The 25,433-nt window shown below is 37.4% G+C and overlaps 1 protein-coding gene across 1 annotated transcript in view; it reads left to right on the top strand.

Annotated features, from left to right (window-relative positions):
- dsg2l (desmoglein 2 like) overlaps window positions 1-25,433 on the top strand; it is a 47,748-nt gene continuing 22,315 nt past the window's right edge. Inside the window, exons 1-7 of the mRNA XM_058749975.1 lie at window positions 1-107; window positions 2,203-2,325; window positions 2,685-2,840; window positions 4,813-4,951; window positions 18,562-18,722; window positions 19,388-19,522; window positions 20,067-20,252. Of these exons, the coding sequence (XP_058605958.1) occupies window positions 60-107; window positions 2,203-2,325; window positions 2,685-2,840; window positions 4,813-4,951; window positions 18,562-18,722; window positions 19,388-19,522; window positions 20,067-20,252 (948 nt within the window). The 5' untranslated portion in view covers window positions 1-59. The remainder of the gene's footprint in view (window positions 108-2,202; window positions 2,326-2,684; window positions 2,841-4,812; window positions 4,952-18,561; window positions 18,723-19,387; window positions 19,523-20,066; window positions 20,253-25,433) is intronic.

The following is a 25,433-nucleotide window of genomic DNA, read 5'->3' as shown; positions in this document are numbered from 1 at the left end:
CCGCTCTTCAGTCCGTGTCAAAGTTCCGCGAGTAACGGCAGCAGCGGCGGCGGAGGAGAATGGCGAAGATCTGCGGCATATTACTGCTCGGAGCGCTGATTCTGGCGGTGAGCGAAAAGACTGAAAAGTTTCCAGTGTTCATATTGATTTGTATATAATCTTTAATCTTTTGTCTGCATCCTCAAAGTTTCGTTTCTTTCATATGATTTTTCTTTTTCTTTTTTCTAAACCCCCTCTGAACACTTCTTCATCAATGCGTGTAAATAAGATGATAATTCAGTATGATTTACGAGTGTAAAGTGCTGTTTTCTGTTGATCTTCACCGCTAGGATTGAGTGTGGGTGTGTTTGCGCTCTCTGGAGCTCATTCTCACACTGATGTGTGATAGTCAGCGAGGGGTTTAGGAGTTTAATGAACTCTGGGAAGATATTAATTAAAGAACTGTATGGCTAGATGCCACTTAATACTGACTCTTTTTTCATATGGATAGATATTATTGGTTAAATTATTGCATTGCTAGATTGCCAGAGGAAGAGGGCATATAGTCTTACACAGGGTGGGAATTACAGAGGAAGTCAAAACAAAAGGTTTGCGGCCTTAAAAGCAATTCTTTTCATTTGTTGGTGATTCTTCAACTTTAGGCATTTATCAGGGAATTATTTTTATTAAAACTAACACAAACTCAAAGGTGGGTAGAGTACCCAAAAACTGTACTCAAGTAAAAGTAAAAGTAATAGTCTGAATAGTTACTTGAGTAAGAGTAAAAAAGTACCGGATAAAAAAACTACTCAAGTAGTTAGTTACTAGTTACTTTGGATCATATACTGCATATAGTATACTTTTATTTAGATAAATAGATATTTAGATAAAATTTTATATACATACATGCATACATACATATACACACACACACACACACACACACATATATATATATATATATATATATATATATATATACACACACACACACACACACACACACTGCCGTTCAAAATACTTTTAATGTTTTTTTTTAATGTGATTTATTTCAGTGATGCAAATCAGAATTTTTATCAGCCTGATTTATTATCAATGCTGTTCTTTTTTAGCTTTCTATTCATAAAAGAATCCTGAACAAAATGTCACAGGTTCCAAAAAATATTAAGTAGCAAAACTGTTCCCTGTTGAAAAAAACAGCATATGCTGGTATGGTATGTTTTGAAGCATGGGATGCTGGTTTGAGCTGATTTAAGCTGGTCATGTGCTGGTCCTAAGATGGTCCGACCTAAAGGTCTTCATAGCTAGCAAACCATAGCCTTTGCTTTCAACTGACTGTTGATCCAAAGCCACGTCTTCAACGCTCTTTCTGTTACAACTCTGAGTGAGAACCGCTTCAGACGACTCAGCGCGTGCGGCAGGGAACTGAACGAATCATTCACTGATGAATACAAACTGATTCGCGAACCGATTCACTGGTCTGCCAACTGGTTTGATCAAGCCTTCGAACAGAATTGACTCAGAAGAATGAATCATTTGCGAACGGGCATCGCTCATTGCCCAGAAAAAAAAAGTAGACGGCGCGTTTGGAATAAATTGAAGGATTTTTAACTTGTATTGCATTAAGATAAAGTAACGAGAGGAGCGTCGCCCACAGTAACGAAGTAAAAGTACAGTTTTTTCACTAAAAATGTACCTGAGTAAGAGTAAAAGTACCCATTTTTAAATATACTCTAAAAGTATTAGTTACCCAAAAAATTTACTCAAGTAAATGTAACGAAGTACATGTAACTCGTTACTACCCACCTCTGCACAAACTTTATTAACACTATTATTCTTTTTGTTATGGTTTATATTACTTGGTAGTAGCTACTTTAAAATGTCAGCTTTCCCACAGTCGTGGCTTTATTTTCACCACTGCAAACAATGTAGCCACAAAAAAGGTTTCTTTTTTTGTATTTTTGTTTTCAAAAATAAGTATACTTGTTTACAAGAAGACAACAGAATCTTTGGAAAGCATCGTTGAGATGAAACGTGAAACTTTATTGGGGAAAGTCATGTTAATAATTGTCTTGTGAGTAGGATATTTTTATTTTGCGTAATGCAATCAAGCTGTAAATTTGTCATATTGTATAAATGTTATATTACCTGTTTTACTGCTCTTCAGTTTAGTTTATCAGATTATTAGTTGGAATAGACACATGTGCTTTTGTGTTTGTGTAGATACTGAACACGTCAGCGTCTGAAGGACAACAGAAGAGAATCAGACAGAAGAGAGAGTGGATCATCCCACCACACAAACTGAAGGAAAATTTTGATTATACGTATCGGGAATACATAGCCAAAGTAAGATCTTCATTTTTTGTTTTCTCTGCAGTGTTTTTTGGGGGGAAATACTTTTTTAATTTATACTATTATTATTATTATTATTATTTTACATGCAACAGTACCTTTCCAAACATTAGTGAGTGATGTTTTGATGAACAGTTGAACTGCAAATTAATAAATAGAGCAAATAAGGTGGTATTCTGTAAAATCTCTCCAGATTTAAAAAAAATGTTAAGCACTTTTCTCAATGTTCTGCAATGAATTATCATTTACTAGTATGAATAAACTCATGCATGCTAAAAAAAAAAAGAAATAAATTGTTTAACAGATGCTACTTTTTAAAACTGTACTAAAGTGTAAAATGGATTTGTTTGCAGATCCGTTCAGATGAGGAGACCAGGACGAGTATACAGTATTCACTGACTGGATCTGGTGCTGACCAGCCACCCGTCAACTTGTTCACTGTTAATAGTGAGACTGGCTTGGTCAAGATCCATGGAGTGTTAGACAGAGAGAAAACTCCCATTTATTATGTGAGCAGCTCTTTCATCTTTTACACACGATTATAAACATTTATTGCATGGGTGTCTGTCCTACCCTGACTAATCTATGGAAGTATACTGATGAGTCAGTAAGAACTCGAGATAGCATCTAGCAGCAACTTTTCACAGGAGAGCTGGATTTGGGATTGTCATGAAGTGATGAATGTCATACATTCTGCCCGAATGACACGATTACTAAATGAGGTGCAGCTCATACTAAAAACCTGTAACTTGTATTTTCTTAGCCATAGCACATGCTTAAATAGAGGCGATGTCATTGAGTTGGTGTGTGTGTATTTGTTTTCACAGAGAAATCATGATTCATTAATAACTTTGAACTTACATTTTCTCTCAATTTTGAATCAAATTTAAAACCAGCTCAACGCACATTCAGAAATCTCGGTGGATTTAGAAACATGGCATGTGTTAAAGGAATAGTTCACCCTAAAATGGAAATTTGGGCCATCCTGGATGTAGATGAGTTTGTTTCTTCATCACATTTGGAGAAATGTAGCATTGCATCACTTGCTCATCAATGGCAGTGAATGGGTGCCGTCAGAACGAGAGTCCAAACAGCTGATAAAAACATCACAAGTAATCCACACCACTCCAGTCCGTCAGTTAAAAATTCACCCACATATTTGTTTAGGACTGTTTTTGCTTGTAGACGGTGCTTGATCTGTGCAGATTTATCACCTGATTCAGATTCAGACCGTTTCACTGGAGGAAGTGTTATTATGGATTATGGACTCGGATTTTAGCCAGAAGCAGCGATTTAAAAACATCATAATGATGGATTTGTTTCTTACAAACACACAGCTTTTCCTGATGGACTGGAGTAGTTTGGATTACTTGTGGATTATTGTGATGTTTTTATCAGCTGCTTGGGCTCTCATTCTAACGGCACCCATTCACTGCAGAGCATCCATTAGTCAGCAAGTGATAGAATTCTAAATGATTTATTTAGCCAGAATGTTTCGTAAGCCATGAGGTAAATGTCTGTTGATTTGCATATCACCTGCACAGATCAGGCTTGCATGAACATGACCATCACTAGACGATAAAAACAAACTTGTCATACTTTAAAAAAAAGTATAGCAAATTTACAAGAAAGGATAGAGAAAGTTTGTGCTTGTTGATCAGAGTTCACATGCTTAGACCGAGCAGAGAAACAGCATCTCCTGAGTCGTACAGAAGAGTTCTGACATGGTTTCATGATATTTCTAGCACAGCCTGGCTTATCCTCTCTATGAGGAATACTTATTTCCCATTTGTGACCCTGGACCACAAAACCAGTCATAAGTGTACATTTTTCGAAATTGAGAAATCTGAAAGCTGAGTAAATGATCTTTCCATTGATGTATGGTTTGTTAGGATCGGACAATATTTGGCCGAGATATAACTATTTGAAAATCTGGAATCTGAGGGTGCAAAAAAATCTAAATACTGATAAAATCACCTTTAAATTTGTAAAGTGAAGTTCTTAGCTATGTATATTACTGATCAAAAATTAAGTTGAGATATATTTACGGTAGGAAATTCAATAAATATCTTCATGGAACGTGATCTTTACTTAATATCCTAATGATTTTTGGCATAAGATAAAAATGGATAATTTTGACCCATACAGTTTGGCTATTGCTACAAATACACCCCATCGACTTAAGACTGGTTTTGTGCCCCAGGGTCACATTTGTGTTTAGTTGAGCGGGTGTTTGATGTACTTTGTATTGCATTGTTCTCCTTGAATACAGTTTTAAAAAACATCACAAGGAGAAAATGAAGGTTTTATGAGAGAAAGATAAGGGAGGGGATATATGAATGTCTGTCATAAAATACAGATTAATTATAAAAAATATATAACTTCATGCTGTGACTTTAATAATTTATACTGAAAGTAGTAAATGGCTGTTATGAATTTTATGTAATTTGTGAAATGTTTAGTGATTTTCCTGTATTCCAGCTCCAAGGGGTGGCCAAGTTTCGGAATGGCAGTCATGCTGAGAAAGACATTGATTTGAGAATCGTGGTGCAGGATGAGAACGATTGTCCTCCTGTGTTTAACCTGACAACCGCAGCTGTTTATGAGAAGAGCGCAACAGGTACTGCCATCATTCATCATACTTTAGAGACAATCATGAAATTAGCCTACCCAGGCTCACTGCAAACACTACATTTCTGGAACACTTTGGTGTAGGGGATATTTCCAACACAATAAATCATTAACCTTTTAGCGACACTCCCTGAACATTTGAATTCTGAACCGCCGCGGTACTGTACCTACCTGAAGCAACATCATAAAAACTAGTGGTGGGCATAGATTAATTTTTTAAATCTAGATTAATCTCACTGTAATCTTGGAATTAATCTAGATTAAAATGGCTTATTTGAATTCTGCCAAGTAGATAAGTAAACAACTAGCAGTCATCAAGAATTTAATATCGATAATAACATTGAAGACATTGTATGATTATTCCTTAAAGATAAGGTTTTAATAGTTTTAGTAGTAGTAGTTTATTACGTTCTGCCCAATGTCTTCAAGTGAAACCGAACTTTTATTTTGACGGGTTGCCGTGAGGATAGTTTTTCTCAAATGAAACGCTCGAATGCTCGTGAAGTGACTCTCAGAGCAGTTCTGGAGATGTTGTTCATGTATTTATGTCCTCATTTAGTGAGACGACAGACGTTGCAGAAACATCATCACAGGCACGTGTTTCCAATGAGCCTGGGTTGAAATAAAAATATTCTTTGTGAATATTACAAGCCAGTTCAGTGCATGTCAGTGGACAGAGCTCAAGTGGACATGATGGACAGTGATAAACATTTATTAGGCTGATGATACACGGGGCAACTTTTTGAGCAATGTTGCTTGGGCACTTTCCTGTTGAGAATGGGTAACTAATTTCTATCTGGATAATTTAGTTTGGTCATGGGCCCGTGTCTCACCTGGTTTTTCATTGCTCAAAAAGTTGCCCTGTGTAGCATTAGCCTTTTGGTTGAAAAAATATCTTTACCTGACTTCACCAAGTACATAATTCATTCACAATTTGCACGTGCAAGTGTTTCACTTAATAAAGACCTTTCCATGAGGACGCAGGTTTGATCAACTGGTTTTGTGTAAACACCCACATCATCCGGTGCTTGTTGTGCAGCATGTGTCCTAAAGTGTCTGGTTGCTGTTTTACTGGCAATTCAATTCGCTGAGTGTGTGAGGTTTCGGTCTTCTTTGATAAGAAGACTCAAACAAGTGATTAATTCACCAATTCATTCGCCATCGTTTTTGTTGCAGATGACAGAAATTAAACGAATGCAGAAATATTGTCAGGGAAAATATGACATTCCAAGAAATGAATAAATAATGATAAATTAATTTTCTTTTTTTGAGCAATGTTGCTTGGGCACTTTCCCGTTGGGAATGGGTAACACATTTCTATCTGGTTAATTTGGATTGGTCATGGGTTGATGGCAACATTGCTCAAAATGTTGCCCATGTATCATCAGCCAAAAAGTATCTAAAGTACAAACTAATTTTCCATGGCTTGACATTATGGGCCTGTTTACACTTGGTCACTTCATGTGTTTTCTCTGACCAGATATCTATCTTATTTGTTAAAACATTTCCATTTACACTTGGCCACGTAAATGTGTCTTCGCAAAACGGATATAAATCTGGTGTTCAATTCCCGTGCTGTATGCAAATTTACCAGAGTTCACATCAACGAATGCAACAGATAAGCGCTGCATTTTATTAATTATCAGTAATTTTAAGATCAAAGACTGCAATAGGGGAGAGCACGGCATCAGCACTTGAAAGATAAGTTAGTCTCACTACTTTTAATGATTGTGTGTTGAGCACATAACATTTGAGTCAGTTTGCGTGTCGACTTGCTGAAGAGATACTCAGCCACTCATCTGCGGCGATGCGTGGTGCATTAGCGCTGGCATATGTGGCTATAACCAAAGCCTATAACATTCTCTCACATGTTTATTATTTTAACATTTTGGGAGGAGTAAAATTTGCATATGTGTGTTCTGAATATTTCGGAGGGCGTTTACACCTGGTCTTTTCACGGTCGAGCAGCTATCAGATCAGAGAAAACGCATGAAGTGACCAGGTGTAAACAGGCCCTATAACTACAAACATGTAACATAACATTTCCATGGCTTGACATTATGATTCGGCAGGTGCTGTAAAAGTTTTAAAACATCATAAATTCCTTTTTCCAAAATGAAAGGCTGTAAAAAATGTCAATATTCTAAATAGAATAAAATGCATCCTAATTGCCATTTGTGGATGGACAGAAAATAATTACCCATTTATTATTTAAAAATGTGTTTTTAAGTCACAAATGTCTAACACACTACAGTATATTTAAAAATCCTTAAACAATAACATGTAGATACTCTTTTTTTTTAAGAGACACGGCACACTGCCATGCTTCTCTAAGAGGAAATTCCACCTAATATATGATTGTATATGATTTTTCTTCTGTGGAACACAAACAGAGCCTCCAGTTGATGAATCACTGTCTGCTTCTCAATATATGCTGCAAACAAATACGTAATGGCTCGTGAAAGTACACATTTGTTTTGCATAATTATATTAAATTAATAAAGACCTGGAGAAAGTCTGCAATATTTTTACTGACATATTAAAAATGAATCTTAACATTGACAAAGCATAGGTAACAAATATGCAAACTCATTTTTACAAATACATAGGGTGAAATAAAAAGATATGAATAATATGAAAGTAATGTTTATACATAGTGATATGAAATAGTGATGTGTTATAATAGGTTATGACATTTGTTTGTGAGGTTATGTTGTATTTATTGTTCATTGGCCGCTACTATGCTCGCACATTCAGTTGAGCAAGACCACAGCGCATCTCAATTCTCACAAAGATGCGTTCTGTGTCCTTGTGTCCTTTTGAGTTTGTTCTTTCAAGGTAGCCTGGCAAGACCAGTCTCCACCAGAAAGTGAAAATTGAGAAACAGCCCTAATCTTTTAAAGTGAAACTAGGTGTGTGTGGGAAAAATACTACTACATATCACAATTGTAGGGTTTGATACATAAATATAATTTAATTTAGCTCGAAGGGAATCATTTATGATTTTATAGGGAATTTGAACAGAATCACTGTTTTGCGGCTGATCACTGAGTCGGCAGCGATTCACTGAACTAGCCGTATAACATTAATTCTGCACTGGATATTAAAATCCAAAATATAGTGAAAACACTATTAATAAGCACAGTAACAAGATCGGCAGATTAAGACATTAACTTGTAAGCACAAAACACAAGATACTTCTCTTTTTAATATAAATAAGACTTTATTTATATAAACCTAAGACATAAACTAATCTAACATGAACACACGCATTCACACATTCACAAGTTGCAGAAAGAGAGAAAGGATGAGTTTAAGAGAATGAGTATGTGAAATCCCAAGTTTATAGCAATATGTGCTATTGCATAGACCTGAACAAACCATCAATCACTTAATTAACCCTCGCATTGAGTTTCTCAATGAGGCTAAAATTTATATTAAATGCAGATAGAATATTTATATTCTTCTCATCGTGGTGTTAAGTAGCAACTGGCCTGTAGGCCAGAGCACGCTCAAAGAGCGCTAAAACAGCGTCAAAACGCGGTGGCGAGAAGAAGAAGGGAGAAGGGAAGAAGGTGGGTACCATCATGGGGTCAGGTCAAGATGGTATCCTGAGGTTTTAAACTCGGCTTTTTGGACACATCCCATCTGGTGTCTTGACCAATTAGATAGGCTATTATCTTAGCTAGGGTTGTTCCTTCCATCATAAATCAGCATGTTATCAGTCACATGGTCCGAATTTTACACACTCTGGCAAGGCATACTTTTGGATGTGATTTCTATAACCAGAATATGATACATTTGACAAAGAATCAATTGGAAGAAACGTTTCAAGCTAGAATTGTCAAACTCATACATACCAAACACAAATACCTTAAAGTCATTCAATAGTTATTAAAAAGACATACATAATATGTGCTTAAAACATGATATTCTAATGTGTGGTTACATACATAATATAGTGTTATGCCTAGCAATGTCCTTTTAGGATGGTTTTATGTGCATATGAAAAAGAAAGTCTCTGTATAATTCTGTGGAGACCAAAAGACATGTTCTTTGGACAGAGGAATTTCAGTCTGGTTCTTTGTCTTGTATGTGTGGGGGAAAAGTCAATCTAAAGAAGCTTGTGATTTCTCTTGTGGAACGCATGTGATGGCCATCTCTTTGACCATTAATCTTGATTATTTGTCCCAAATTTGACGATCTCCTTCCGGCATTGTACTTATCAATAAGTGTTCTTTTGTCTTAATGTTGCGAGCTGTTCTGTGAAAGAGGCTTGTTGGTTAGGCTTGCTCCAGAGGTCGGAGATAGGAATCTGATTTATGATCCTCTCCGGAATTTCGGCTCCTCATGTTTCGATGTTCTGATCGAATCTTAGTTTTGTCTGACTCGTTCTGATCCTACACAATGTTTCCTGTAACTGATTGTGTAAGTCTTGCACAATACTGAGTATGAATTATGGACCATTCCTCAACTAACAAGAAACTATGAGTAACGAATTAGTAAGTATTAGCACTCATTTGAATGTGGTAGTTCACTGTAAGCCAATACTACTATTTTTTTAATTCCTCCCAGAAACCAAAATAAAGAAAGTCCCATTAAAAAGGTAGGACTTGAAACATTTAAATGCCATGCCCCGAATTCTCATGGTCTTTTCTGGACAAGAATATCATGATCAGTGGTGTCAAACTTTACACCATGACTGAAAAGTTTCCAAAATCGGTCTGCACAAAGTCTGCAATTGGGTTAAAGTGATCTTTTCTAGAATTATGGATAAAAATGGTCATTTAGAAATAGGATGGCAATTAGATAAAACACCTGGATACGATTTTTACTGGATCAGCTGTACAATATCACGCTTAAATCTTTTTGGAACTACTGCTGTTTTAAAACTTATATTAATTAACCCTCTAACGCCAAAGTCGCAAAATTGCGACAAGACGTCATACTTCATGAAACAGACTGTAGTTCCTAATATGGTGTAATAGCTCATTTGTATTCCCTACCACTAGATGACAGACATGCAGTACTTCGATTTTAGACCAAAATTGTTCGAGTGATGAAAAAAATTGTGGCGCTGGTGGAAACAACACGAGACCGTGTCGACTGTGTTTAGAGTCCCGCAACAGTAGAGAGCACGCCGTCAGCGCAGATGAAGAGTTCTGCTTCAAATACACGCATTACGCTGAAGCTTGCCGCAAAGCCCCAGCATAAATTATGGCGTATTTTAAGGTGTTTCCATTGAAAAAAATGCAACTGATTGCGCTGGTGCCTCCATGTCCTGCACTTTAGCTTCGACTCTCCACACAAACTATTGGATGCAGCGCACATTTATCTAGGTTTAACGTTTAAACATTGTTGTATGCTTGAACTGTTTCAGTAGGCTATATCTATAGATTTTATTTTAGGCAAGTCGTGATGATTTGAGAAGGCTAAATTGATCAAACATAGGCTATGATCAGCCTGCCAATCATGTCCAAAAATCAGTTCAGAGTTAGACGGACAATAAACATACTTTGAAATCTCCCACAATTAAAAGTTTATCACATTTTAGACAAATGTCACCAGCTGAGTCTTACTCAAAATCCTTATTCCTTATGCAAGGAATGTGATATGTGAAATGTAAATAATGCATAATTCATTTTAAAGTGACGATCATGGTAACCTCTTTGACTTAAGTATTACCAATAATTCTAATTACGTGGAACACTATTACAAAGACAATACATGATCACTCCCCAGTAATGACTGAAGTTCCTGTAAGCTTTTTACGCAAGATTTTGTATAGGAATTTCTTTAGAATTTGGGATGAATGATGATTAGAAATGTTTGGTAATAATAATGTAAAGCTTACCCAAATCACAAATCTGATATTACTCATGAAGTAAGTGGTTAAATGTTAAAGTAGTGGTTAAGATGTTCATTTTAACCTGTTATAGTTATTAAACTGTATAGTTTCTTAGTAATTGTAGTTACTGATTAGCTAATAGTGAACTACTGCTTTCAACCGTGTACTATTACTAACTACTAAATAACTAATAGTTTCTTGTTAGTTAATAGTAGTTACTAGAATGTTATTATTGTCTTCCTGATTTGTTCATTTGTAGTTATTTAGTAATGATGGAACAGTATTCTAAAGCTTTACCCAAAATGTGTTTCAGTTCATCTATATTTAAGGATTGATTGCACAACTCTCTCCAGGTCATGCGAACCATTTCTACCGGGTTAAAATCTAAATGCTGACTTGGTAATCTTTTGGTAAAGTGATTATTTTAGGTGATTTACTTCTGTGCGTTGGGTCTGCTCTCCTGATTAGAGGTCTGCAAGCCCGTCGGGTCCCGACGGGGCCCGACACGCCGAGTCCATTCGGGCCGGGCTCGGGCCATTATTTTTTTTTACAGATCGGGCTCGGGCTCATTTAGCTTCTCTCCTTTCAACCTGATCTCACAGAATTCCGTGTAATGTTCACGGACTTAATTAACCCCGAATCTGTTGTGGCATCACGGAATCGCCGAAAATTCCGTGACTGGCTCACAGAAGGCATCAGCCGTGGTCCATGCACGGATTCACTGGTTCAACACCAGCGCTGCATCGGACCACGTAAAAAGAGTGACTCCGATGCAGTTATACTTTCACTGGAGTACCTGACCCCACCCCTACCCTAAACCTACCCAGTTCTGAACAATAATGATGACGATAAATTTCCCAGTATCGCGTCGGCATATTGATGCTAAGGGTTTCTGTGCGTGGAGCACGGCTGATGCCTGTCACTGACTTACATTGGTATCACTTCTGTGAGCCCATCACGGAATTTTTTCTGTGAGCCTATCACGGAATATTTTCGGCGATTCCGTGATGCCACCACAGATTCGGAGGTTAATTAAGTCCGTGAACATTACACGGAATTCTGTGAGATCATGTTGCTCCTTTTATTGTGCCCATATACGCGCAGAGCACACACGGCTAATTAAATACTGATTATATTATAAATATTATACATCGCCTAAGCAATACGCAACGCATACGCACACATTAGCATACAGGTGACCATGCAGAGCATCAGGAAGAAGTTGGAGCGTGGAGTTACAAAATGTTCCCAATGCTTGGGAAAAGCTGCATTTTTGATCAGCCATGCATTTGATGATGATCCTGACTCGCCATCTCCTCACTGGATGCGCCTTTAGAGAGAAATGCATCTTTAGGGATTTTATAATGAAAGAGTTTTTGTTTTCGATTCGAATTATTTCGTTTTAAAGTAGTAATTCAAAGCTTTCTATAGATACTATATTTATCAAGTCAGTGAGGCAAGTAGGCTATATGCTGTGTTTCGGTTTTTCAGAAACGCTCCGCTTGCTCAAAACCGAAACTGCTTTTTTTTTTTTTTTTTATGAAAGCACGTTTTGTTGATATTGTGAGTGCACACAAATAAAAGCAGACCCTTTACAGTTCCGAACAACGTAGCCTTTTACTCTTACCTTTATGAGCAAAAATGACAGCGTATTTTGAAATGTTTCCAATGCAAGTGATCGTTCTGTCGCGTCCTGTAAAGCGCGCTTCAGCTTTCACTCTCCGCACAAACTACTGGATATGCATCAGTGCACATTTATCTAGCTCAAGCGTTTAAACTAACATTGTGGAGCTGTTTTATAATTATAGATTTAATTTTAGAGAAGTCGTGATGATTTGAGAAAGCTAAATTGATCAAACATAGGCTACGATCAACTCGCTGTCTGCCGCTGGCCGCTCGGTCGTAACTTTAAAAAACAAAAACTTACATTTAACGAATATAAAAAAATGCTCCAAACGTTTTTCTAAATTAACTTAATAAAATAACGAAACGAATTACAATCACTTTACCATTTCATACAAAACTGAACTATTTTAATAGCTGAAACAGTAGTAGATAAGCTGTTTTGGGAGAAGGGGGAAAAAAGACGGGCTCGGGTCGGACTCGGGCCGGACTCGGGCCGAGAATTCTGATGAGCTGTCGGACACGGGCCGGGCTAGGGCCTGAGCGCTCGGGCTAGGGCCTAAATTTTAGGCCCGTGCAGGGCTCTACTCCTGATATGTTCCAGTAAAATGTCTTAATGCATTTTTAAATTCGATTTAATCGGTGGCGGACCTGTCAAACCTGCACTCTCGTTTCCTTTAATAAGTCATTTGTTTTTAGTTAACTTTTAGAGAATTTGTTCACACAGTGCTTCACTTACTTTCTCCAGCGTGCACTGTAAATGATTACTTAATGTCTTCTGTAAAAAAAAAAAAAAAAAACAATTGCAAAGAACAAGTTGGGTTCTTAGTTAATTCTATATTAGCATGTGAGATTCTACATGCGTAATTGTAATTGTGTTGCGCGCACACACACACACACAGCGCGTACTCACAAACACATTAATTGGCAATTCATACATACATATATCTCTCTAAAACTATCCACAGTGATTTGATCATTATCAAGCCAGCTTTGTGTCTGTGATTACAGTTTTAGCAGTTGCAACTCTTTTATGTATGTTGTTGACTATGTGCAAACGGGTTCTAACGGGTGAATATTTAGGTTTTCGCCCACTGTTCTTTTATGCTGATGAAATCTTGCCATGCTTTTTGTTCACAGACATAATCGTACAGACTGTTGTTCTTAAAACACTTAACAATTGGACTGTCAAGGTTACAGATGCTTCTGCTAAACATGCTTTTATGATTTGTCCTTTTTGACAAGTCACTCATTTCACCCACAACTTGCACTGAACACAACTTATACTACACTGACATACAAACTATAGAGTATAGACAGCAAAATAATAAATCTAATTTAATTAATTACATGATGTACCAATTAATCAATCTAATTCATCTCAAATTAATCACATCAATTTTGGCTGAGAAATTCCTCCCCAAAAGATCATTTAAAGTCATTATTGTGTTAGAAAAGCATTGAATAGACATTGCAAAAAGTAGCTTTATAAAGAAATATTGTGATTCAACATTGCATAAATGATGATAATATTTTAAATTAATACTGAAATATGAAAACATGAAATGATACTCTAAATATGAAACTAAAACCAAGTCAGTGGCAAGTCACTGTCTTAATGAGCGAGCCATTCAATCACTAATTCAACTCATTTGTTCAAATGCCTGATTCATTCAGAAACAAAGTAAGTGATTAGGCTTTTTCGAGATGCATTGCCCAATGTGTTTATGGATGAATCACTGAATTATTGGCTCATTCGATTCATTATCAACCACAGACTCATTCAGTAACGAAACACGGCTGTGGGTTGCTCATAGATGCATAACAATTGTGGCTATTTTCGTTTGCAAAATTGAGTAAAACCAGACAATAATGTGTTTAAAAAGTAAAACAATATTAAAATCTTGTTTATTGTACTGTTATATAAAATCAATATCACAAAAAAAAAAAACAGCATCTTGGAGCACTCTTGTAATATTGCAAAACTACATATGATACATTTAAGACAAACCTCATACAAGGGACTTTTTTGCTCTTATACCTTGAATATTAGGGGCATGTCACGGTTCACACAGCAGGGAGGAACGAGGAACACGCAGACGAGGATAAACTCAAATAAACAGTCTTTAATGTCGACATCAGGGCATGACAAGGCAGGGCAAGACAAGGCAAGGCAAGACAAGGCAAGGCTGGCACACAGACAGGAACACCGGGGAATAACAAGTAGACCAGACGAAATCTAACTAAACAGGCATGAACTAAATACACATGATAATTACTGATAATAACTAAAACACAGCTGGACAAGACTTAACTAATAATCACACTGAACAAGGACAGGAACATGACCAAATAAGGACACAAGAGACGGGAACACAAGACACACACGACAGAGGACTGACAATAACTGCATTCTTATCACACAGTCAGTCGTCATGCATCATGTTCATCGGCAACTGCATGCAATGCAACATTTAAACTGGCTGGGGTGGGTTATTATTCATTAGGGCCTGAGCACTGATGGTGCGAGGACCCTATTGGAATTGTTCAGTTTCTTCTTCTTCTTCTCCAAAATGAATTGCATTTTCGAGGGCCTAAACATGCTTGAAAACTCATGAAACTTTGCACATGCGCCAGAAGTGGAAAATATTTACATCTGATATGGGTTTCAGAAGTGGGTGTGGTAAAATGGCTCAATAGCACCACCTATAAAATTTCAACGAAGTGCCTATGTTTCACATATACATGTACGAAATTTGGTAGACACATGTAACACACCAATACCTACAAAAAATTATTCCAGAGCGAAGTCCGAAACCCAACAGGAAGTCTGTTATTTAGAATTTTCTCTGCAAGCTGTGTGTCGTTTTTGCCATTTTCGGGCATTGCATTTAAATGAACTCTTCCTAGAGATTTAAACAGATCAACACCAAATTTGGTCAGTGTAATCTATAGCCCGTGTGACGTTACATTGCGAAGATCTTAAGTTCTCGTTGAAGGGCGCGTCCATGGTGGCCTGACAAACTTTGATGTTTCGCCATGAAATAGGAAGTTGTTATAACTCAGGCATACCATGTTCAATCTGCACAAAACTTCATATGTTTGATAAAAGGCCTGGTCTGAAGACATCTACATGCCCATATCCAGTTATAGGTAGCTGGTAGCAGGAAGTTTGGCACATATAAATGACTTTGACGTATTTCTCCTATATTTACTACTTTAAATGCATATTGCTGACCGTTCGCTGTTTTCCTAAAGCCACCGGGTGACAGAGAGCCCGGGTGCAAGGGCCCTTTCTACGCTGCCTGCAGCTTTAATTTTTATTTTTTTTTTCATTATTTTTGTCCATAATTAATTGCACCAAATTAACATGTTAAATCATTATATGTCAAATAGTTGATGTCACTAGTCTGTCTGTCTGCTGCTTCACTGTGCCAGTTGCATGCATTTCATATCAATGTCCCCAAACACTCAAAAAAGTCTAGAGCCGAGCCTGATTACAGCACGCCTCTGAGAGATGAGTGCTGGAGAGAACATGTCATTTATCACTGCTGTCACTTCGCACGACTGATAACAAATGCAAAAACCACTCAGCTGTAAAAATAACAAAATCCAGTGCAATAATGGCATTGAACGTTCATGAACTGTGGTATGAGACTCTCAGGCTTTTTGTGTTCTATGAAACTGAAATCTAGTAAAAAAAAAAAAAATAAAAAAAATAAAAAAAAGGTTCATAAGCAATTCATAATTTGTGTGAATAGGAATAAATGTTGTTTCAGTCATCAGAACATGCACTGTGAAACACAATGAATAAACGACTTTTTGAGGTTGTAAAGCAGGAATCGTCATGCTTTGGGCATGTAAGGACAGGCACACAGATAAAGTCTACATTTTCATGCTCCGATGGCACTTTCATTCAAATGCTTATTTCACAACAGACGCCTAAGCAGAGCATTCAAATTCATTGGTTGATCGGATCTGGCTGAAATTTGTATTTGGAAGAAACTACGGATTCAATACAGTTTTTCACATTTCATTGTCTTTCTTTCATTTGCATTTTCGCTTTTCCAATGCACAGTGATGCATGCAGTCATGAAACCAGAGACCTTCCTCTTGAAATCTGATCGCAACTTAGTGCCGAGTGTAAATGTGTCTTGTTGCCTGTCCACTTGTGATCGGATTGAATAAAACTCGTCTTAATACCAAGTGAAAACGGTGCCTTATGTACTTGTTTTTACTGGGGGTCCCATGTATATTTATTCACAAATAGGGATAAGAATCAGGTAGAACAGAGCAGTTCCTGTTAGTGTTAACCTCCTGTTTTCAATGACAAAATTAGAACAATACTAATTTCTACTAATTGCTACTAGAGTAAGATGAATGATAATTTGAATCTGCTGTAGTGAGCGGTTGCTCAATACAAACATCACATGCACGTCTTTTTTCTGAAAATGTCGTGCTCCTATTCCTACTTGCACATCTATTTTCATTCCACTCCAACTAAAGGCAAATAGCCAAAATTCAATAAAAAAAAAAAAAAGGTTGTGCACAGTCCCAAGCCCTTAATTAGCAATAGCTGTGCTTACTATGTTTAGCTGTGATTCAAAACAACCCCAGAACAAATATAATGAGGTCACGTCAATACAGCATATTTTTAAATACTATAATATACACTGTGCAAGCTATTAGTGTGCTAGTATTAAGTAGGGATGTCCCGAGCAGATCTCAAGGATCAGGATCGGGGCCGATCAAGCATTTTTTTTAACTGACTGGTATCGCCTCTCCTAAACCTGATCCTTATTTTATGCCATCTGTCATGCCGGTGTCATGCAGTAGGTGACAGTATTCACCTTGCAGTAGATTTGCCAACCACCATCAAAAAGAAAAGAATGCACTCAAATGTGCGCATTCAGCTGCTATTAAATCTAAAAGAAGACATGCATGTGCGAGAACCGGTGACGTCTGTTTTAGCGTGTCACATATGTTTGAGTCAATGTATCTGATGCACACTTTTGTAACGATCACTCTTAATTTATCGTTTACTTTTATCTGCTGTCAGACTAACTGAGACATTGTTGCCATAACGCATTGCTGTGTTTTGTGACTGACAGACTGGCATTCTGACACTGCGAGCTTCATGCTTTCTAAACATATCTCCACTTTTTTACCTTTATGTTGCAATTATTAAGCATTTATATATACACAAAAACCACGATCGGGACATGCCTAGTATTAAATCTAGTGTAGTATGTCATTATTACAGAAGATGAAGCCCATCTGGTCCAGTGTATTTTGAAGTTTTCAAACATTTTAACAGTGTTTTTGTCAGGAGTGGACATTTCACCTATAGCATGCTGATGATGAGACAATACTGAATCAGTAATGAATAGAAGAGAGATTGGTTGTTGTATGTATTGTGGCAGTTTGGATAATGTAAGGTTCGGTGAGTGGCGCTCTATCGCGTCTAAAAATAACACACTAAACCCTACACTAAACCAATAGTGTTAAAAAAGGAAAGGTGATGAAAACACTTTTGCCAAAGCAAACATGGCATTTTAGCTTGCTTTGACAAGCTGTTGAGTTTTTTTATTGTGACTCGTACCCGTGCAATGCTGTTCCAGGTGAACAAGAAGAGCGAGATTAATACACACAAAAAAGCACATACTGTACATATAGAACTGTGATGCAAATGTCAAAATATATTAGTTTACAAATCAGATAATCTGCACCGTATTCATAATTTGTGTGAATAGCAATAAATGTTGTCGGAGTTTTACTGCCACTAGTGTTCATTTCAGCTGGAAACTGCAGTGAATTGTTTAGGTGTGTTTTTGAAGTTTTGCAAAAATGTAGGTAGAGGCAAGTTTTTTCAATAAGCTTGGTTTGTCCATCAAGGTTTCGTAATGTACCTTATTTACTCAATAAGCAGCAAATCGGGAGTTTATTAAGGGAAAACTCTTAATAGTGAGAATGTGTTCCCTAATCTAAAGTGTTACCAGAAAAACAAACAAAACATATTTCCCAATATATAGACAAAATCAGCTCTACAGGTTGTTGAACACTATTGAATACAGTTAAACATTTCATGAAGTTTATTTGTATTAAGTCTACCGCATTTCATTTTTCAGCCAAGTTCGTAACGACGGTCACCGCAACAGACGGAGATCAAGAAGGAACTCTGCATACAAAAATCTCCTACAGCATTGTTGAACAGCATCCTGAGGACATGTTCTACATTGATCGAGACACTGGTCAGATACACGTCAAGTACAGCACGCTCGACAGAGAGGTATGCAGTCGCTAATATTTCAATTATCACTGCATTTGCAAACAGTAATTAATTTAGCTTGAATCAGTCAGTTGGCAGAATAATTTCAAATTTAGTTTTGTAGTTAATTTCAGCCTTAGTTTTTTTTTTTTTAATCAAATTTATTCTTGATTAAAGATTGAAAATGTCCCATTTCCTGACATTCTGAATATTGATTTATTCTACGTTTATGGATTTATTTTTACTTCATTCATTGCTGCACTGCATGCATTTATTTTTCCATCAGGAAATGCAAATCAAGTTTTTACAGAAACATAACTGATGTGACATGATGTTTTATAGGTTGTTGTTGACTGATTCTACCAGATTTCTGGTTCAGTGTTTATAAGATCACACTTTATTTTAAGGTGCAATTCTCACTATTAACTATGACTTTTATCTCAACAAACCACTAATCTGCTGTTTATTAATAGTTTGAAAGGTAGTTGTTAAGTTTAGGTATGGCATATGATTAAAGGATCTAGAATATGTTTATGCAGAATAATGCATTAATATGTGCTATATAAGTACTAATAAACAGCCAATGTGCTAGTAATGTGCATGCTAGTTAGTAGTGAGATCTGGTCCAAATTGTATTGCACATTTACTTCCACATGTGACTGATGTTTGTGCTTTTCTCATCACAGAAACAAGAAACATACACATTGATTATTAAAGGGACTGATTTGGATGGACATGTGAACGGAAATACAGGAACAGGAACTGCTGTCATCAAGATTCTTGACGTCAATGACAACATTCCTACTTTGGAGAAAAACTTTGTAAGATTTTATTTTTTGAGTATTACCACACCAGCATATACCAAATGACTTAACTAGTGCTGTTAAAAATATATGTGTGTACTGTGTATATGTATATATAAATACACACACATGCATGTATATATTTAAGAAAAATATATAATATTTGTATATTAAATATATTTATATACAAATTATATAAATTAAATAAATAAAAATATATACATGTAAATATTTTCAAAATATATACTGTATGAGTGTGTATTTATATATGCATAATAAATATATACAGTACACAAACATATATTATGTAAACAAAAACTTTTATTTTGGATGCAATTAATTGCGATTAATCGTTTGACAGCACTAGACTTAACACATCTTTAGTTTATTATGAGTTGTTTGAAAAAAAAAAAGCACATACTTGTAAAACACATGCATTATTATTTGATATTACACATTTAATTGATATGAAATGTTTTGTCATTTAAGAAAATAGCCAGTTAAGTTAGCTGTTTATGAAAGTGCATCTGGTTAATGTATGTGAAATCACTTTGGTTTTTAGTATGAGTGCCGTGTGGAGGAAAACACTAAAAATGTGGAAGTGGTGAGGATTCAAGTGATCGACACGGATCTGATCTACACTGAAAACTGGCTGGCCGTCTTCACAATCGTGTCAGGAAACGAAGCTGGTTATTTCTCCATAATCACAGACAACAAGACCAACGAAGGCGTCCTGATTCTCAAAAAGGTAGACTGATCAGTCTGTCATTTTTCTGTTTTGCCTTTACAAACAGTGCTTTGTTTTTCTTTGCACACCAGCTTTCAAGATGAATATAGTTTTAACTGCACCGTCCTTCAATAGCCTGACTGCAATATCCTTCAACAGCATCTCTGCAAAATCTGCATTACATTCTGACAGATTAAACAAACAATCTGCACTGAGATGTGCCGTGTGTTCATAGCAGAAAGCTGTTTTCCATTTAACACATGCATTGTACACTGAAAATAGCAAAGTAGCAACATTTTAGGGTTTTATGGAAATACCTTCACACAAATATTGAAGTACATCATATATGACACTAAAATAATGCTCAAACAACATAAATCCCTAATGTACATAACTGGTAAGAAAAACTTAAGAAGGAACAAAATTATTGAAATGAAACATCAAACATGAAGTGTCACAGGGAAGTCTGGGAGTGTTAATTTATGTTTTTTCACTGTAAATTATAAGAGGAAAGGGTAACACTTTACAATAAGGTTCATTAGTTAACATTAGTTAACTACATTAGTTAACATGAACTAAGAATGAACAAAACTTCTACGGGATTTATTTGTTACGGGTGTTGCTCTCAAGGAGTTCGGGGAGATGAAGTAATGGTGAAATCAGGTTTTTTAATAGCAATAATCAGTTCAGAAACAAAGGATACAACACCAAAATAACTTCAGGATAACTTTATAAGAATAACATTAGTATAACATTAAGACTCGACAAAGGTGTACTTCAAACTGAATGCTTATAAAGCAAACTAAAACTAGGGCGGAAACGAGATAATGACAAAACCCAGGTGAACCGAATTAACCTTAATTAACTAATAAAGAACTAATGAGGACAACCGGAACAAAACCAAATTAGGGAAAACAAGAACAGATAGAAGAAACAGAAAAAGACCAAACTGAAGTCCCAACTCCTAACATTAATCCCCCCTCCCGGAAGCAAGTTTTGGGAGCTCATTTTAGTTCATCTCCTATCCTGAAAAGTCTGTGTTGCAGGATTGATTAAAAATGAGCTCCTAAAACTTACTGCCAGATTCTGGAAGATAAATTCTTCAAACTGTGGTACAAGAGGATGCTGGCCCTTCAAGAGTCACTCACAACTTATCTGTCCATAAAGCCTATACAAAATCAGTCTTCATGTATTTCACAACACTTCAGCATGTTATTCTTATTAAGTGAGGGCCATTTTAAAGATTTTTTTACCCAAGCAAAGTCTCTGAGAACCTGACACCTTGTAATTCTGGAGACTCCAGGAAGGTTGCAGTTCTGGAAAATGATGGTGCTGGAGACTAAATGATTCCTGATGGTTTCTCAACTAATTCTTCACCTTAATTCTTAATTCTTTTGCAGTTAACGTGTCTTTTCCTCTCAACCTGTTTTTTCTGACCGTGCTGACCCAACGAGCATTTCGCTGCCCAATGGTCATGCCTTAACTTTGCTAATTCTATTATTGCATTAGTATTGCATCCTTCTCATGGGCATTTAATAATTTTTTTAACTTTTATTCTTGAGTTCAATCTCTTTTTTGGCTCATTTTATCTGTAAAGGAAAACCTGCCTAATAATTCTGCACACCTGAAATAAGACGTTTCTGACTATCAGCCTTCATGGACAATTATATATCACTTATAAATGATTAAATACAAAATCAATATTAGTTATTAAGATTGATGTGGTTTGGAATTGGTAAAATGTTCTTGGAAAAAAAATATGACCAGAATATCAACTTGCCTAATAATTCTGCACACACTGTATTGTTCATTGTTTGTTCATGTTAGTTAATTCATTAACTAATGTTAACAAATGACACCTTATTGTAAAGTGTTAACGAGGAAAGAAAAGAGCAGTGCCATTTTAGTACATTGAGATAATATAATTGTTTTTGTTAATATTTTAGAGAGATTTTTATTTGTATATATTCTGCTTTCACATTAACTTCAATTAAAATGTTAGTACTTTTGTTGTGTGATAATTATGTTTGTTGATATTAAATATGTCTATAGTTTTTATTATTTTTATTTAGTTTTAGCTATTTTGGTAAACTAGAGTTAAACTAAATGAAAATGAGAAATGTTGCCTCGGAAACAAGCTGAAATTAAAAGAGTTTATATATATATATATATATATATATATATATATATATATATATATATATTTTATTTTTGTATTTTATTTCAGTTAACATAAAATGGGTATGCTGGAACTCAATCGAATGTCAAATGGTTCCTACTTAAAACCTTTGATTTTGAATTCAGTAACAGCTACTTGTCAGTCCTCTGTCGTGTGTGTCATGTGTTCCCGCCTCTTGTGTCCTTATTTGGTTTGCTTCCTGTCCTTGTTCAGTGTGATTGTCTGTTATTCTGTTCAGGCGTGTGTCATTATCAGTAATTGTCATGTGTATTTAGTTCCAGCCTGTTTAATTAGATTTTGTCTGGTCTACTCGTTATTCCCCGGTGTTCCTGTCTGTGTCTGCCTTGCCCTGATGTCAACATTAAAGCCTGTTAATTTGAGTTTATCCTCGTCTGTGTGTTCCTCGTTCCTCCCTGCTGTGTGCACCATGACAGAAGACCAGACCTAAACTGTAAGCGGTGCCCATTCACCTCGTTTAGTTTTTTCGTTTTTTGAAAGTTTTGTTTTGTTCCTGTTTTGTCTGTCTGCCCCGCGGCGTAGAAGTCGCCGCTCGTCATCCCGCCTTAGCCCGCGACAGCAACGTGTGGGAGTTCGGCGGGATAGCCGCGAGTCCGTTGGACATGAGCCCCTCCAGTCTGCCGCCGTCCGCCACTCTCTTCAGCCCGCCGTTCGCGGGGATATCATCGCCGACGTCCGCCGGCTGTGGCTGACTCTAGCCCGCCTGGAACGCATGTGGCAAGCCCGCCGGCCGCCGCTGACTCCAGTCCAGTGCAGGGTTCCCGTGGATCCAGTCCACACGTCACGGCCAGGAGTGCCGTTTTTAGTCTTGTTGTGCCCACAGGAGCAGTTTTAACCCTGTCATGTCTTGAGTCCACGGAGACTCGTCGTGGAAGTGGAGGCGGTTGCTGAGGGACCCTGTGAGGGCCCCTGACTCCTTGTCATGCCCAGAAGAAGCCTCAGCTTCCGAGCTAGCCCAGGAGGGCTTCCTGTTCCTGTGGGCTGTCCTGTCCGTGTGTGTTTGGCCCCAGTGCGCTGTCCTGTCCGTGTGTGTTTGGCCCCTGTAGGCTGTCCTGTCCCTTTGTGTTTGGTCCCAGTGCGCTGTCCTGTCCGTGTGTGTTTGGCCCCAGTAGGCTGTCCTGTCCCTTTGTGTTTGGCCCCAGTGCGCTGTCCTGTCCGTGTGTGTTTGGCCCCAGTAGGCTGTCCTGTCCCTTTGTGTTTGGTCCCAGTGCGCTGTCCTGTCCGTGTGTGTTTGGCCCCAGTGGGCCTGTCCTGTTCCTGTGTGTTTATCCCTGGAGGGCTATCCTGTACTGTCCTGTCCGTTTAGCACCAGAGGGCTCCTGATACCCCCATAGGCGTAAATACGGGGGGGACAGGACCCCCCCTATCTGAGGCTTGCCCCCCCTAAAAATATCATTACAAGCGACTCTGTGTATTGAAAATAATAAAATGGACATATACTTAAAATAATTGTGTGATTAGTAAAACAAAATAAATGAAAAAAAAGTTTTAAGTTCATAAATGTTTTGATTCCCCCCTCCCTTTCCTCACAGTGGTTTGGTCCACTGCCTGCTTTCCTTCTTTACAGATACACACACGAGTCCGGTGAGAGAGAGCAAGTTAGTTATGTGTAAGGTTGTCAAGGCTATTTTATTCTCTTTAAACATCGGGTGAAATGATTCTTTCTCTTTATTAATGATCCAGCATCATCTGTATTAAATTAGTAATTTTCGACGTATTTTCTATGAGCGGTTATAAGGTTAACAAGCTTAATACCGTAGCTTGTCACCCACTACAACTAACATGGCGATAAGCCTGTGTGTGAACTGATATTAGGCTAATATTGTAGACCTACGTGTTGGGTTTCGTTCAATATGATGTTAATTGGCAGATCAGTGGGTTTAATGCGGTTGAATTAATGCGAAAGAGACATACTAGGTTTCAGACGAAACCTAAAATACTATGGATGACGCAAAATAATAATTATAATATGACCGCGTGGTGAACCATGAACTCATATTTAAACACGGTCTCCATGCTGTGTACACATATCTATCCTTACAAGTACAATTTTGGCTGTATTATTTGTGTCCCCTTCAAAAATTGCTCTTGAGAAATTTTACGTTTATTGTCCCCCCCTACTTTTAGATGAAATTTACGCCCCTGGATACCCCCTTAATACCCTTAATAAACATTTTTTTGGGGGGGGTAGAAAAGGTCCTGGCTGTAGTGGCCTGGCCGAGGGAGGAGGCCACGGCCACGAAGACCACCTGCCATGGCCTCCAGAGCTCCCAGCTCCGTCTTGGCCCGTTCTGTGTGTTCTCCTTTGGAGGTCCCCGTCCTGTCTTCCTGTCCATGTCTCTCCTGAGGGGCCTCCAGAGTGACCCCCCCCCCGGTGGTACTGTTACGGGGCGGGTCGTGCCTTTTGGGAGGGGGGAGTTATGTCAGTCCTCTGTCGTGTGTGTCATGTGTTCCCGCCTCTTGTGTCCTTATTTGGTTTGCTTCCTGTCCTTGTTCAGTGTGATTGTCTGTTGTTCTGTTCAGGCGTGTGTCATTATCAGTAATTGTCATGTGTATTTAGTTCCTGCCTGTTTAGTTAGAGTTCGTCTGGTCTACTCGTTATTCCCCGGTGTTCCTGTCTGTGTGTCAGCCTTGCCTTGTCTTGCCCTGCCTTGTCATGCCCTGATGTCAACATTAAAGACTGTTAATTTGAGTTTATCCTCATCTGTGTGCTCCTCGTTCCTCCCTGCTGTGTGAACCGTGACACTACTTCAGTTGTGGATTATTTTCTTGTACCTTTTTTTGGATTGTTTCATGTACCTTTTCTTCTGAGAGTGCAAGTCATCTTTATTTTCATAGAGATTTATACAGTACAGATTGTGTCAAAGCAGCTTCACAGAGAAACACAGGAAATTAGCAGAATCAAATATGGAAACTCAACTATGGAGACCGTTCAAATTCTTCTGTAAAGCAGATCTAAAAGAAAACCGTGTCAACATTTATCTAAATTCAGCTCAGTGTTGGTT

The sequence above is a fragment of the Onychostoma macrolepis genome, chromosome 02 (genome assembly GCF_012432095.1).
Source record: "Onychostoma macrolepis isolate SWU-2019 chromosome 02, ASM1243209v1, whole genome shotgun sequence".
Taxonomy (NCBI): Eukaryota; Metazoa; Chordata; class Actinopteri; order Cypriniformes; family Cyprinidae; genus Onychostoma; species Onychostoma macrolepis.
The sequence above is the reverse complement of the archived record's forward strand: the minus strand, read 5'-3'. Positions and strand labels throughout refer to the sequence as shown.